General features: G+C 31.8%; 5 protein-coding genes across 7 annotated transcripts; 4 read left to right on the top strand and 1 right to left on the bottom strand.

The window, feature by feature from the left end:
* Positions 1-2,735: 2,735 nt before the first annotated feature.
* LOC100741366 (transmembrane protein 45B) lies at positions 2,736-4,551 on the top strand. The gene is made up of 2 exons (XM_003494809.4): positions 2,736-3,265; positions 3,406-4,551. The coding sequence occupies exon 2, from the start codon at positions 3,447-3,449 to the stop codon at positions 4,206-4,208; it is 762 nt and encodes a 253-aa protein (XP_003494857.1). The 5' UTR covers positions 2,736-3,265; positions 3,406-3,446; the 3' UTR covers positions 4,209-4,551.
* A 265-nt stretch (positions 4,552-4,816) lies between these two features.
* On the top strand, positions 4,817-7,342 carry LOC100741484. Its single transcript, XM_003494810.4, has 6 exons — positions 4,817-5,166; positions 5,228-5,397; positions 5,474-5,722; positions 5,804-5,964; positions 6,041-6,130; positions 6,193-7,342. Exons 1-6 carry the CDS (start codon positions 5,042-5,044, stop codon positions 7,264-7,266), a joined length of 1,869 nt encoding a protein of 622 aa, XP_003494858.1. The 5' UTR covers positions 4,817-5,041; the 3' UTR covers positions 7,267-7,342.
* A 785-nt stretch (positions 7,343-8,127) lies between these two features.
* LOC100741604 (cysteine desulfurase, mitochondrial) lies at positions 8,128-10,800 on the top strand. The gene is made up of 10 exons (XM_003494811.4): positions 8,128-8,628; positions 8,704-8,783; positions 8,844-8,960; positions 9,045-9,182; positions 9,265-9,470; positions 9,539-9,660; positions 9,725-9,882; positions 9,963-10,234; positions 10,299-10,388; positions 10,609-10,800. Exons 1-10 carry the CDS (start codon positions 8,523-8,525, stop codon positions 10,670-10,672), a joined length of 1,353 nt encoding a protein of 450 aa, XP_003494859.1. The 5' UTR covers positions 8,128-8,522; the 3' UTR covers positions 10,673-10,800.
* On the bottom strand, positions 10,399-13,110 carry LOC100741723 (ras-related protein Rab-6.2). 3 transcript variants are annotated; one of them, XM_012393692.3, is made up of 4 exons: positions 12,997-13,110; positions 11,744-11,952; positions 11,316-11,560; positions 10,399-11,234 (listed from the first exon to the last, which is right to left on the bottom strand). In XM_012393692.3, the coding sequence occupies exons 2-4, from the start codon at positions 11,921-11,923 to the stop codon at positions 11,036-11,038; spliced, it is 624 nt and encodes a 207-aa protein (XP_012249115.1). In that variant the 5' UTR covers positions 11,924-11,952; positions 12,997-13,110; the 3' UTR covers positions 10,399-11,035. The 3 variants fall into 3 exon arrangements, with proteins under 3 accessions (XP_012249115.1, XP_033180446.1, XP_024227947.1); XM_024372179.2 differs by lacking the exon at positions 12,997-13,110 and adding an exon at positions 12,724-12,821 and having other exon boundaries at positions 10,427-11,234; XM_033324555.1 differs by lacking the exon at positions 12,997-13,110 and having other exon boundaries at positions 11,744-12,091.
* LOC100741841 (COP9 signalosome complex subunit 8) lies at positions 12,676-15,072 on the top strand. The gene is made up of 4 exons (XM_003494813.4): positions 12,676-12,904; positions 13,019-13,089; positions 13,958-14,136; positions 14,356-15,072. The coding sequence occupies exons 1-4, from the start codon at positions 12,848-12,850 to the stop codon at positions 14,610-14,612; spliced, it is 564 nt and encodes a 187-aa protein (XP_003494861.1). The 5' UTR covers positions 12,676-12,847; the 3' UTR covers positions 14,613-15,072.
* The last annotated feature ends 461 nt before the right edge of the window (positions 15,073-15,533 follow it).

A 15,533-nucleotide genomic window follows, 5' to 3' on the forward strand; every position in this document is an offset into this window, starting at 1 on the left:
CCCCCCGCCCCCTTTTTACCGTTTCGACAAATGAAAATGGAAAAAACGTGTTGTGCTATACTTCTTACGGCGCGACAAGTCTGCGGCTTTCCACGGATCAAGATTGAACTACCACTTTCAAATCAAACATTGCCGCATGAAGGATATTGTCGTTGGTTAAGAGGAACGGTGATGATCTGTACCAAACGATTTTCTTTCTGTACCGTCGATCCCTCATCTATTTCCTTGTTATCTCGTTTCACCTATATTAAGAAACATGTATTTATCGTGCCAGTGTGTTCGTCGACACACAACGATTCGGTTTCGTTCATGGTTCCACGAGATAATCCGATTGCGAGATTACACGGCGATTCGGATCGATAGAGCATGATCCTGGCAATAGGAAAGGGAGAAACAGCGAGACACGTATAGAAATGGAATAATAACGCGTTGTATATGACAGATGCGACAGGACCACTTGCGATAATCCGCCTTGGGCTTATCCTTTTCGAGTAAACCCTAAAATAGGTTATGTCGTATGCGCGACCCGTCCGAAATTACTCATTAACATTTACACGCGTTGATCCATCTATTAACCATCTATTATTGTTTGTGGTAGTCGTGTCTTTTTCAGAATTTATTGCTTAAGTAAATTAATTCGGGCACGATATTTTCGTTTCTTCGTCGAAAGTCAAAAATCAAGGGATCTTAACTTTACTCAATTGGTATCCCCTGCACACGCATCAGTAGACCCTGAAGGCTCCGACGTGTTCATGCTCATCCTATGCAGAACACACAGCACAAAACTGAGTCAATTTACATAACGATAATTGAAACGTACATGAAAGGCTGTTCCAGAGTCACGGCAATACCATCTGCAAACGGGCTTTGAATTTCGAAAAGCGTATCGATATTCCCTGGAATCATGTATCGATCTGAAATGAAACTTACGAAACAAATTTGTTTGAAAAATCGTATCGCCTAACATTCCTCTGTATGTATTAAATGTATACGCAACGTAGGCTGTTGAGTACTCGGGAAATTTTTGTGAAATAAAAACTTGATGAAAATCAGTGGGCAGAAAATTGGAATAGTTACAGTTTTCATTTATTTAGAACGTTGTTTGTGTTTGTGAATATATTTTAAGAAAAATTCGTAGCAAAAAGGGAGTGAAGTGGCGCGATCTAAGCTAAATCCTAGCAGATATTACAATACAAGATTTACTTTTACCAATCGATGATACATGATGTCTTTATTTATTATATATAGTAAATTGAAAATATTGTTTACGTAAAAAAGTACCATATATCACGAAAGAAATATTACTAATTATGCGAGTATCTCTCATTCAATAGATATAAAACAATATAGATGAAATGTAGAATAGACTTGTTATTCGACTTCTCCGAGAGAAATCCATTATAATTTTAATATCATTCTCGACTTTACCGATTTAGTACGGAAAAGAAACACAACACTACTAGTGGTTAGAATCAAAACTAAATTTTACTATGAAATCACGCGATCGTAGCCAGTTGCTTATATCATTTACCATATAATTAATAAGTTATAGTTGTACAGTTAATTGCTAATCTGCATAGTGATAGAATTAGTATTTATATATCAAATAATACTGATTGCCCGAGTCTCACCGGTAGGGGGTGCTATGAATGGAGGCTCACCGTATGCGTGACCTGCTCACCCACTTTTTATGCAAAAAAGTCTAAAATTAATTCATCTTCAGACTACTTTTCCTTTTAATTGCTGCGTAAGATCAACAAAAGAGCTTTGAAAAAAATTGACGCGAGAAACTGAAAATCTTGATCAGAAATCCTGAAGATCTAAAACTTAAAAATTAAATAAGATTTTAATCTAATTACAATTCTATATGGGACCCTGCTTTATTAATTTTTTAAGTATATCAACAATTTTTATTTTATAATTATATATTTTTATATTTTATATCTTCTAGATTTTACTTTAACATAAGAATACAATTTTCAAACTTCCTACTTCTAATCAAATTTTTCTTCTTAATTAATAATTGTCAAGGCAAACTATGGAGAATACAATTGCAGAGATACTTACATTCTAGTGGATTTTGAACTACTATTAGGTTCTTCATAGAGAATAAGAAGAAATGCAGGCTGTAAGAAATCTGTAACAAGACATGAAATATTATAATTGTTGTCAATCATATAGTTGATCATTTCAGAAGATTCAAATGGTAAAGGATGAAACTTTATCAAGTTTGGAGCTTTAGTAATGATAAAGATTGAAATTCTAATAAATTGTAATAAGTATAAGAACAGGAACTTTAATATAAATGTTAAAAAGAACAAATAGAACAAAACAGATAGAATTAATGGCTTCAAAATGCGGATGTCTGTGTTTAAAAAATAAACATGCACCTCATAGTTTAATAAATAAAATTGATTGATGAAAAACGAAGATAATAATAAAATCTTTTAACTTGATATAAAATAATATTCTTGGAGAAACAGTAATAATTACATCTGCGCTATCGTTATACAATGTGAGATGACACAGAATTGAATGTTGTAATGATATATAATATGTCAAAATCCATATGCATAATCTATTTTATTTATGAAAATATTTCTTATTTTGAAAACATAAATGATTAGTAAAATAGTGCAAAATGGACTTTTTAAACATGGCGGTGCCATCTACCAGTAATGTACTATTAGTTGGCATTGACCCAAGGACAGTAATTAGTACCGTTAGATGGCACAACTATGTCCAACAAAGCCATTTGCGCCGTGGTTTACACTAATTACATATAATTAATTAACTATATACTTACGTAGGAAATCGGACTAAATGCTATATTAAGAAGATTTCTGGGAGTTAAAGCTTTAATGCAATTCCTGGATAATTCAACAATTCTCATTATATACCAAGAAATTTGATTTTTCCATTTCGTCCCAAAAAGAGTAGTTCCATCAATTCATCGCTAGGTGGTCATAGTTCCACAGTCCATGTCTCAATTTTTTACTTAAACTTTTATTTGAAAAAAAAGCTAATTAGGAGCATTAATGTGTGAATTTTTATGTTGTATATTCAGAAATTAGCCTCAGCTTTCTTTTGACGTTGCTTTCAACCTATGAAATGCATGTATACAGATTTGTAAATTCAACTCAATAGATCGAGGCGTCGTTCGAATAATATAATTTTTCACGAACTACGTTCGAAAATTGCATTCATTCTGAAAAACATCCAGGGTATAAATTTTATATGTGATTGCATAGGGATATTATATACAGTGAGTAATTAGCAATAAGTGTCTATTTTAAATATATTTTTATTGTCTTCTTTCTCAGGTTCTTTACTTAGATCAAGAAGCATATTTTTTATGAACAATTTACTTTTTCAACACTTCTACAGATTTCATCTATTTTGCAGATTACTATCAAGAAACAGGAAGTCGATTTTACGTATACTCCATGGATAGCTATTTACCTTGTATTCTCACCGGCTTTATATTTTATACCTTTGGCCTAAAGTGGTGTTACGAATATGCTAAGTATTGGGTATCTCTAAGACCTAGAGATGATCCACATACGACAAAGGGACTAAGACTTATAGAAAAATGTGAAAGACTTATACATAGACATCCTATAGAAGGAAGTTTAAAACTAATAGCGACTGCTGTAGGATTAGCTGGTACGATAACTGGTGGTCTGCAACAAGTTGGAACTGTTTCACCAAAAGTTGTACTTGCTACAATCTATTTATTTTTTGCATTCTCTGGCCTGGTTGATGTTTTAAATTTTTATTTTCCTCATAATGTGAGCGAAGGATTAGTTAAATTGGCCCTTGCTCAAAGTTTCTTCATAGAAGGATTTCTTTTCTTATGGGGGAGTGTTGGAAGCAATGCATTAGTTGATAAAATTTTAGCACTAATAGTATGGACAACATCTTTGTCTATTTCTTTAGAACTTGTATGGCCCGAATTAAAACTTCTAAGAGGTTGTACAACATTACTCCATGGTGGTTGGATAGCACATGTAGTTCGTGTGTATCATACAGTGCCAATGTTACCAGAAGGTATTGCTCTGGTATTTTCTTGGCATGTAGCTGCTGCTTCAGCTGTGACATTATGTGTAGTAGCAGCAACAAGAAGTTGTGCTCCCAAACTTATGATAGAAGAACCACCAGAGATACCTATTTATGATTATTGTCAAGAACCAGACCAGAGAATGTAGACCCCACATGTGAATGGATGCAACTTTGTGTCAATTTAAAAATTTTTATAGTATGCATAAAAGTAATATTTTTAGAGTAGTATACTGTTAGTACTGTAGTGCCAAAAAATCAAACAATGTAAACTAATCATAATTTTTACATACAGTATTAGTATTTTTTTACTTAATATTTATAACTTCATTTTGTAATACAACGAACGACTCTATTTTTAACTACATTTATACAAATGCGATGGCATAAACTTGTAATAACTTCAAATTGTAGGTAAAATACTCATTAAGAACTAAGAGGTGCCTTATTATTGTTCACTTATTTATTACTATGAAATTATGTAATTTTTTATCTTTTGTAATACGTTTTCTACCCTCCATAAACCTATTGCATGTTACGTGCAAAAATTACGTAAGTATATATTGTAAATAAATCATTTTATTAAACTTAATACGAAAATACTTAATACATAATTTATTCAACATTTAATTGTAGTATCCATATATAAATTATAGTAAACTGCAGAGTTTCCAAATCTTGAAATTCGTTTTAATACCAACCTTGACACTTATATATCTCCATTAATTGCTTAGGGTGTTTTTTATAACTAGCAAAGAGTAACTAGTGTTATTCTTTTATCAATATTCAATAATAACAATAAATGCTTCAATTGGTTAGGTTTTTAACTATAATATGATTACAATAATGCACTGTTTAAAGGATTTTTTTATTATTTGATTAATTTTTATCTACTATAAACTTACAATGTAGTGCAGTTTATAGTCAATAATCATGGCCTGAAGTCATTACAATTTACTTTCTAAGAAATCAAGAGGAAGAAATGGAAACAACAACAATTACAGAACCTATGGAGGAAAGTCCTGAAAAGGTTCAAACAAGTCCTCTAATACAAGTAGTAAGAGTACCAGTAAAACATACTAACCTTGGGATAAGAAGCCATGCCATGTAAGAGAATAATACAAGACAAGAAAATTTCTTACATTACTAATAATTACTTATGTTTCAGGGATATGAGTACAATGGTAGAGCTTACATCTTTTAGCACACTTGGCAAAATACAACCTTTCTTAGTTACTATAACAACTACTGCAGCTTTGTTAGTAGATTTGCATTGTCATTTAACAGATAAAGAAGTTTGTGGCTACTTAGGTGGCCATTGGGATATTAATTCACACAGTAAATATTTCTGTAATGTTTAATGTAATTTAAATACACATTTTGTTACTAAAACTTACTTTTTCTAATATAATAGATTTATCTATAACAACTGCCTTTCCATGCCGGTATTCTGGTAAAGACAAATCAGCTGCAGCTGCTGTTGAAGCTGAAATTGCAAGGGCAATGGAATGGAAACGTGTGACTTTAGTTGGATGGTATCATTCTCATCCTAGATCTCATGCATCCCCTTCCTTGAGGGATGTTGATTCTCAATTAGATTATCAAATAAAAATGAAAGGACCTAGTGATAATGGTTACACACCATGCGTAGGTTTAATATGCTGTATGTTTTCTTTGACAAAATATTATTTATTGCTTAAAATCTTGTGATTAAGTCCAATGAATTCAAAATGATGGATTTCAGCTCCTTATAATACAGATGGCAGTTGCTATGAGTCAAATTTTAATGTTTTCTGGTCTTTACCACCTCCAGAAAATCGGCCTCATGAATATCCAAGACCAATGCTTTTGAGCTATACATTATCTCAAGAACACTTTCTTTCTCAAGATACATTAGAAGAAATTGTAAGAATTTACATAGTTCTATTCAATTAATAATTCAGCCAAGGCAATCAATACATCTTTATGTCTATTATTTCAGAGAAGATGCATAGAATATTATAGAAGTGAAGGAGGTATTGATTTTACTACCAACTTTAACAATAATACGACTTATCTTGAACGTTTAAGAGTAAGTATATAAAAATAAGATTCAAATATGAGTACAATAATAAAATACATCGATATCTGAAGTGTTCTTTAGCGTCCAAGTTACCCGGCCGTAATAGATCGAACGGTTCGTATTGGGATGTAATTAGAGAAATGATTTGTCCTGGTTCTGAAGATGGGACATCACCGGAATTTCTAGCTATGAAATTCCCTCTGGTACCAGTATCAGAATCACTTGTTCCCTCTGTCCCACCAGGGGTTGGTCTTGCACCTAATAATGCAGCTGTCTTCCTTACACCTGTGAACTTCAAGCCTGATGGTTCAATAATTACACCTACATCAAAACCTTTTGTAATGCAACCATCTACTTCTAGAGATAATATTAAAAAGGATATTATAACTACGGACACCACATCCATCACGCAAATAAAGGATGGAAACTCTACATCTAAGCAACATATATCACCATCAGAAGTGATGCCCAGCTTTCAATCCGGGGAACTTACAGTTTCTGTAAAAAATACTAAATGCGATTACGATTTTGCGCCAACTGATTTTTCGAAAGTATCTAATCCTCTTGGAACAGATATTAGTATCAATAAAACGCGGTCATCCACAACACCCGATTTTCCTTTAGCCGATATAACACAGCAAATTTCTAAATTTTCAGACCTATCAAAATTAGCTAATTTTTCCACAGCGGATTTGGCAAAGCTTTCTGGTTTTCCTATACCAGATTTTGCGAGAACATCATCGCCATCACCATCTGCATATATGCGTAATATTGCAAATTTGTTTGGCCCAATTGGTAAAATCTCTCCTGCGAGAGATATTGAATCGAACGAACGAAAATCAAATGATTTTGCTATGGTTGATCCTATCCAGTCACCATTCAAAGCAACTATTGGATCTTCAGAATCTTGTAGAAATTTTTCTGCAACTCCAGAGGACTACACAACTGATAGGAAAAAGATGGAAATACAAAACGATAACGCAAAACTCAATCGATCAAATGAATATCAAGGAACTGAAGATCTATCAATTTCTAAATCTGAATTTGGTGGGATGTTGGATATGACCACGATACATAAAAAGCAACAACAACCACAGGGTAGTGACATTGGCGATTCATTAAATTTATCGAAAGATCGTCAGTAATTTTCCTACATGAATGATTGCCGATTAATCAGTATTTTACGATTATGATTATTTCAATACATTTATATTATATCGCTGCCTGTATTTTGTACTCTTACATTTACTTGTCAGACATTTTTACATACAAATTAAATTATATTTTGTAATTCTAGAAATACTCAAATCAATACAATTAATTTGTATATTTATTGTATTTAATAAACCGTTTTTTATCATTTTTTTAATTCATTTAGATACTTATATCTAACTCCACTTTCGTAAGGAAAGTGGAATTTTACACATAAAATGTTAATATATTTCCAAATCATTATATGTATATGCAGTGTATATGCAAATGGAATGTTTATGCAAAATCACTAATAGTGATTGCGGAATCACGATCATGGTCATGATGTAACTTCATTCACGACTGTGATCGTGACCTTATTTTGAATGAATTTGTTCATTGTGATCGTAATCCTTGATCTTGATTGAATTATTTCTTATAAAATACTTTAATGTAGCTTACACAAAAATATCTGTATGTAATGTTAATTTAAACGTTATATTTAAATGTTACGTCACGTTACGTTTTCTTCATACATATATAGTAAATTTACTTTATTTAATATTAAAAATGAAGAATAATTCAATCTTCTTTTCTTTACAGATACATCAGTATCCTAAAGAGTAAAATATTAATTCTTCCTTTCGATTGTAAAATCGTAATATTAATTTGATATTGTTAATATAAAAAATAATATAAAAGATATTAATATACAAGTTATGTGATACGTGCAAAAAATAGTTATGCTCTCCACCAATCAGAAACGATCAAAAAAATTACAAATCACTGTGAAAAATCATTCTGATTGAGAATGAACATAATCGATTCACTTGTGATTTATAAGTAGCGGTTCACACCATCTCGAAATATGCAGAGAGGAAACCTCTCTAGTATATGTATACATACTGAGAACAATGTTGCACCATTTTATATATTAGTTGCATAGCGTAGTTGTACGTACACATAAATCAGTAATTAATAAATTATAGACTTGTCAGAAAAGGTTATTAAGTACATTGCATTTGCAACTGATTGTTACACTTTACATATGTATGTACATTTACAGAAGTACTCTAAATGTAGCTAAATCGATTAGATGTAATTTGAAAACAAAACTGTTCAGTAATATAGTTAGGTTATCTGTGATTAGAACATGTGTTATGAAAATAAAACATAGTTGACATAAACTTGTGTTTTTATAAGAATTAATATGTTCCGGCCGGCAAGGAGCTTGTTACGCTCTTTAAATCGTATCAAAGAATGCCGTACAGTGCATGTTAATAGTCAAAATTTATCAGAAATTACAGAATATGAATGTAAGAATTATTGAATTTTGTGTTATTTTAATATTTCGTTAATTCTTGTATGTGAATATTATGATTGAATTGTAGCTGTTATCTCAGATGAGTACAAAAGAGGACCTTCAGAAGGCAGGGCACTTTATCTGGATGCTCAAGCAACTACACCACTGGTAAATATGATGTGATGAATTACAATATAATTCTTGATATTTGAATCAATTATTAAATAGGATCCACGAGTACTGGATAAGATGATGCCTTTTCTTACGGCATATTATGGAAATCCACATTCCAGAACTCACATGTATGGATGGGAAACAGAAGCTGCTGTTGAACTTGCTCGTAAAGTTAGTATCATATATAACACAATGGTTTTTTTTTAAAGAGCTATAATCTGACAAAATACTAATCAAATATTTCATTCCAAATAGCAAATAGCAAATTTAATAAATGCAGATAGCAAAGAAATTATATTTACATCTGGAGCCACAGAATGTAATAATATAGCTGTTAAAGGCGTTGCAAGGTTCTACAAAGAAAGAAAGAATCATATTGTGACAACTCAGATAGTATGTTAATTATATTGAACTATTAATTATTGTGCATTAACTTATTGTGTATTTATCTTTATATATAACTTTATCAATGTAGGAACACAAATGTGTATTAGATTCTTGTAGAGCTTTGCAAGCAGAGGGATTTGAAGTAACTTATATTCCAGTAAATGCAAATGGTCTTATTGATCTTAATCAATTAGAAGATGCAATAAGGCCAACTACTTCTTTAGTTTCTATTATGATGGTGAATAATGAGATTGGCGTGCGACAACCAATCGAAGAAATTGGTGCTATTTGTAGGTAAGGAAAGATATTATTAACTAATACAAAAAAAAATTTTGAATTCAATGATGCTATCAATTTTACAGAAAAAAGAAAGTGTTCTTTCACACAGATGCAGCCCAAGCAATTGGCAAAATTCCAATTGATGTTAATGCTATGAATATTGATTTAATGTCTATTAGTGGTCACAAAATATATGGTCCAAAAGGTACATCAAGATAAATTTTTATATATCTTATATTGAATATAATTATTATGAATGAAATTTTAAGGAGTTGGAGCATTATATGTCAGGAGGAGACCAAGGGTACGTGTAGAAGCAATCCAAAGTGGTGGTGGACAAGAAAGAGGTATGAGAAGTGGTACTGTTCCAGCACCTTTAGCAGTAGGCCTAGGGGCAGCTTGTGATTTGGCACAAACAGAAATGGAGGTGATTTTAATTATAAACTATATACCTGTATACATGTATATATATACTAATATTTAACTAAATTTATTCTTTTTTACTAGTATGATCACAAATATATCACAATACTTTCAAACCGGTTGATTGATAAAATAATGTCAAATTTACCACATGTTATACATAATGGAGATCCAGTAGCTTGGTATCCTGGATGTGTAAATTTGTCTTTTGCATATGTAGAAGGAGAATCTCTATTAATGGCTCTAAAAAATGTTGCTTTGAGCAGTGGTTCTGCTTGCACTAGTGCAAGTTTGGAACCTAGTTATGTTTTAAGAGCAATTGGAACATCAGAAGATCTAGCACATTCTAGTATCAGGTAAATTAACATGTTTATGATATCGTAATACCATAACTATCTTAATATTTATTTATCTATATAGATTCGGTATTGGTCGCTTTACAACTATCGAAGAAATCGATTTTACTGCAGAAAATACGATTCGACACGTTAGAAGACTTCGAGAAATGAGGTACATCTTATTTAATTATAATATATTTATTTAATATTAAAGCATGGATGAATTACCTTATTGATATAACTTTGGCGGTAAATACGAAAAGCGCGATGCCATAATAGAACGGAGGGAACAAATTTATTACTGGACGTTTCTCATAATTAAGAACATATGGCTTTAAATATTGGTTGTTATATATACTTAATAATACATATTTAAATTGCTTATTTTGTAGCCCATTATGGGAGATGGTCGAAGAAGGAATTGATTTGAAAACTATTAAATGGACTCAGCATTAGTGATGCTTTGTTACACAGCTTCAACTATGTGGATTTAATGTACAATGTTGACTGTGAGTCATATACATAGATTAAGTCTAATTAAGTAAAATATCTTTCAATATCTAATAAATGTTTATTTAAGATTCTTTGCTTTCATGACTTTTTTAAGATTTAACTTCGATTGTATATAAATTCTTCTAATACTTCCCTTACTCCTCCCATTTTTTATTTTAGGGTGCTTTCTCTTATAGAAAAGCTTGGCATTACCATTATTTGATATAAAAAAGTAATTTTACTCTTCACACTTTATTACCATGTACTGAGTTATCCTAGTTATAAAAAATGTTGCTTCAGGATCATACACTTGCTAATATTTATTATTTAGCACAAACATGATGGATCAGCAGCTTCATCAATATACGAAATTTTAAATCTGTCTTTGTCCATTTCATGCAGTTCCATGCGTGATCTGTTAGCTTCCACTAGATGCTGTGCTATATCTTCAAACATTTCATGTATGCCTTCTCCAGTCTTACATGATGTCTTATATATGCCAGAAATTAAATTGTGACATTGTTCACTGTAACAAATAATACATTGTTTTTTTCAAATATGCACATATATGTACATTACATAATATTTAGGTTGTCATTAAACTCACCAAAATTGTTCCATTTCTGCATCTGTAACTTGTGGAGCTGTGCTTTCCAAATCACTTTTATTCCCACACAGAAATATTTTTGCATTTTCAGCATATGTGACAATATCAAGCAAATGTTGAGATAAAAGATGGAAAGACGTTGAATTATCTAATGCAAAAACTAGTATAGCAGCTTCTGCAAATTTATAATAGCTTGATGTTACTGATGCAACTCTTTCCATTCCACCTGTATCCCATAATTGCAACTAGAACATAAAATAGAATTAAATGTATAATATAAATGTGAATAGCAGTATATCATATATGTAGAATAAATTTTCTAGGTACGTATATGATTTATTTATAAAAATATATATATGGGGAAAAGTGAAATTGTTCAAAGTAGATATAGATAAACATATACATATATATATATATAAACATGTTACTCGTATTCGTCTGTCTTCAACAACATATTCTTTATCGATATTATCGAGACCCAATGTAGACTTGCGATCGCTGCTCGTTACAAAAGTATTGTTCGCAAAACGTCTAAATATAGAAGTCTTTCCAACACCGTATTCCCCGCACAGAATAACTTTCTGTTCGGTTACTTTAACAGTAGCCATATTAGGCTTATGTCACTTCGCCGGTCGTACTAAAATACAAAAACTGTAGCATCAGTAATAACAAATTATTATGTTTGGTATTTATAACATTTTATGCAATGGTCATTTGGCTGTATTCAGTATACAGCCACTAACACGAGCACAATGACAGTCGTGACTATAGAAATATTATACCCGTAACGGACCATAAGATACAGCTACATAAGTACCATAAAATACCTATTCACATCGATACGGAGCGAAACAGATTCCGAGTAGTTCGTAGTTTTGTAATAAAACTCAATAATGTACTTCTAAAGTAGTTTGAATTAAATATGAATTTAAGTAAAATTTAAAAATTCATTTCATTAAATGCTTTCTATGCTTGCAGCAACAGATAATATTATTTGAATTTTGTACAAGTGCCATGCAAACACTATTGTAACATATAATCGTAATTACTAATGAAAGACATGATTTACTTTTATGATGACGTTTTATATCGATATTTTTATTTCAAAACAATGCAGTTATTCGAGAATTTTTAAGGATAAGTTCTATTGGTAGTTTTTAGACAAAATTCGGAACTAGTTCGTTATACATACTATTTAAATACGTTTTATAGCTTTAAACTTCATTACATAATTCTAAAATTAAAATGATCTATATAAATTGAATTATCTAAATTGATGATATAAAAAATGTATTTGGGTTTAAATAGAAATTAATTTTAAATTAGAAGTTACGTAATATAATTTGAAAAGTTGGCTTGTCGAGTACTGCCATCTATATTGAAGTAATATAGGAATTACCAATATAACCTGTATTTAATCTTCGGATGTTTAGATTTCTTGTTTGACGTTGATTATTTCAATGTTGCCGCGTACTTTTAACACAATTGTTTCAGTATCGTTTTTTTCTCTGTGGAAATAACGAAATTTCACCATGGTGCTAAGTGAAGTAGATAAATTTCTCCAAGAATTAGAGAAAGCTGAGTTGGAGGTAAATATATTTCTTGAGCAGTGTTCAAACATAGGTTATGCCGACTACTGCTCCGTTCTTCAGAAACATCAGTAAATTCTTTATATACTTACTTATTGCATATCATTTTCGCAGGCGCCTGGTGGAGTTGCATCACCACAAACTTATGCTCAATTATTAGCCGTATATCTTTATCAAAATGATCTGTGAGTACGACATGACTTTTGTTACTTTACTTTCTTTATTTTTTAAATATCGCTCAAAAATAAGATAATTTATTTTATCTAAGAATATCATACATCTCATGATCCAAATTTACAACATGTACTTATACGTTTGTCTAATAAAATTATTGTTTGTATATATCGTGCTGACGCCATCTGCAAATTCGTGTTCATGCTTGCGAAATACAAACTTTTTTTTAAATATATGATTTCCTTGAACGATAATTAAAATAAAAATTTGTTACTTATTTATTTGTGTATAGGTATATATATTTGCATTTTCTTATAGATATATGATTAATGACATACGTTTATATATATTGTTAATTTTGGTTTGTTGAACACATTACTTAACCTACAATTATGTTCCATTTTCTTTATATATTGCGTTTATATTTTATTAGAAAACATCTCGTATGAATGAATAATAGGTTTTATGAATTATGAGTTTGTTGATCGCATGACGTATTCTTTTATCATGCGTAAAAAATCATGGAAAAATAATTACATATCTATTATTGTAGTTTACTAATTTATGACACAATATTTATCCCATTTTATTATATGTATGTTGTTTGTTAACCGTATACATAATTTTATGAATGAACTTATTTTTTGTAATAAATAATTCTTTAGAGTATAATGTTTTTATGTTTCAATGGTTCATAAAATTTATCCTTTAGAGGAATATCGTCGTATTTCTTTACTTTAGAGTTTGTAACAAACACTTCCCTTCTTACTCGGTTTTTTACTATTAACAATACTTCAACGACACAAATTCGTTCCTTATAAGACCTGCACGAGTGAGATTTCGATCCGTCTTTATTTGATCGAAAAATCACCGTCGCAGATGCAACGCCAAATACTTATGGAAGCGGATACCAGCGGACTTGAAAAGCGGAAACAGAGAACTTGGCCAGATATGGGTGGTAGGACAACGTATGTGGCAGAGAGATTGGCCTGCAGTACACGTGGCCCTTAATGCAGAGTGGAGTGAGGATGTTTCTGACATTATGGCTGCTTTAAAAGGTATATGTCGTAGAATAAACGAGAAAAAATAACCAAATAACCATTCCAATCAATTGAAGCTTTTTTCTCCATGTATCTATTTGAAAATGATTATTTTCTCAAAGAAAATTTTTTCTAATTTTTATTTAATTTTTTCAAAGAATCTTTATATATCAAATCTTACAGAAAAAAATGTCTCGACGCTTGAATCGAGATATCAATTCTAGATCGGTTTTTCAGATAATGTTCGAGAAAGAGCAATTATCTTAATATCCAAGGCTTATTCGTCATTGGGTTTAACCGTGTTCGCATCAATGACGGGCTTAACGTTGGAGGAAGCGCGTCGGGTTGCCATCGAAAGAGGTTGGGTCGTAGATGGGACGATGGTGCAGCCTTGCAAGATTCAGAAAGAAGAGAGTAACCTCGCCCATGAGGTGTGTCTGACCGAGGATCAGCTGTACAAACTCACTCAATTCGTGTCTTTCTTGGAGAACTAAACGGGTAGCGGCGATGCTCACGCAACGTGAAGACACGAACATCGACAGTACTTTAAACTTAGTTTTACCTCGTAATCGTATTATATAAAGGAGGAAGTGCTTCAAAGGAGGCACCTGTGTCCTTTCCCTAAGTATATACCTCGGTCTACCTACGCGTTCTATTCAATCGGAAGACTCATTCGATGAAGCTCGTTGTAAGCATGGAGTCAACAACTCGATTAATCAATAACTGGCTGCTGTGTGCGAGGAAACTGGCATTTTCTAGAAGAAGCACTTTTTACAGGAGAGAAGATCCACGGACCGCGTCACGGGATTTAGCTTAATATACATATATACGTTCTGATCAACCAGTGTTCATTTAGAATTAAAACACCTGGGATGAATTATTCTGTTGTATAAAATAATAATCACAGATGTGATCAACTATGTTCTGATACAACGTCCGATGTGTAAAATGTTGCTTGCCTCTGCCATTCAATGATTTTCATTAACCATTTTGCTCCTTTCAGGTTCATTCTTCCCTACAAGATTTATTTATTCTTTAAGTAATAATATTTTTATTTCCTCATTTTTTTCTAATAAATTAATTTCTTTATTAGTATCTTCAGTAAAGGACTGGACTATCTACTGATTTTTTAAATGCAGGTTGAATTATGTAACTAATACAAGATCTTAGAGCAATAAAGTCATGTTAGCTAGGGGAAAGGGTGATCTCGAAACGAGTGGCTTCGATCGCGCGTGAAAGCAAGCGGGTGTATCGTGCTCGGTGAGGTCGGTTGAAAAATCCGCGCGAGGAGATTCTGCCGCGGGCATTGCGTCACGCAAATCGAATCCTTACGGGTCGCGGACAGATAGGTATGCCCGGTTGGCTCGTAGCTTGTGGCCCCCGAGTAATTCTCTATGAAATCGATTCTGACCGTC

The sequence above is a fragment of the Bombus impatiens genome, unplaced genomic scaffold, assembly GCF_000188095.3.
Source record: "Bombus impatiens unplaced genomic scaffold, BIMP_2.2 scf_4012, whole genome shotgun sequence".
Taxonomy (NCBI): Eukaryota; Metazoa; Arthropoda; class Insecta; order Hymenoptera; family Apidae; genus Bombus; species Bombus impatiens.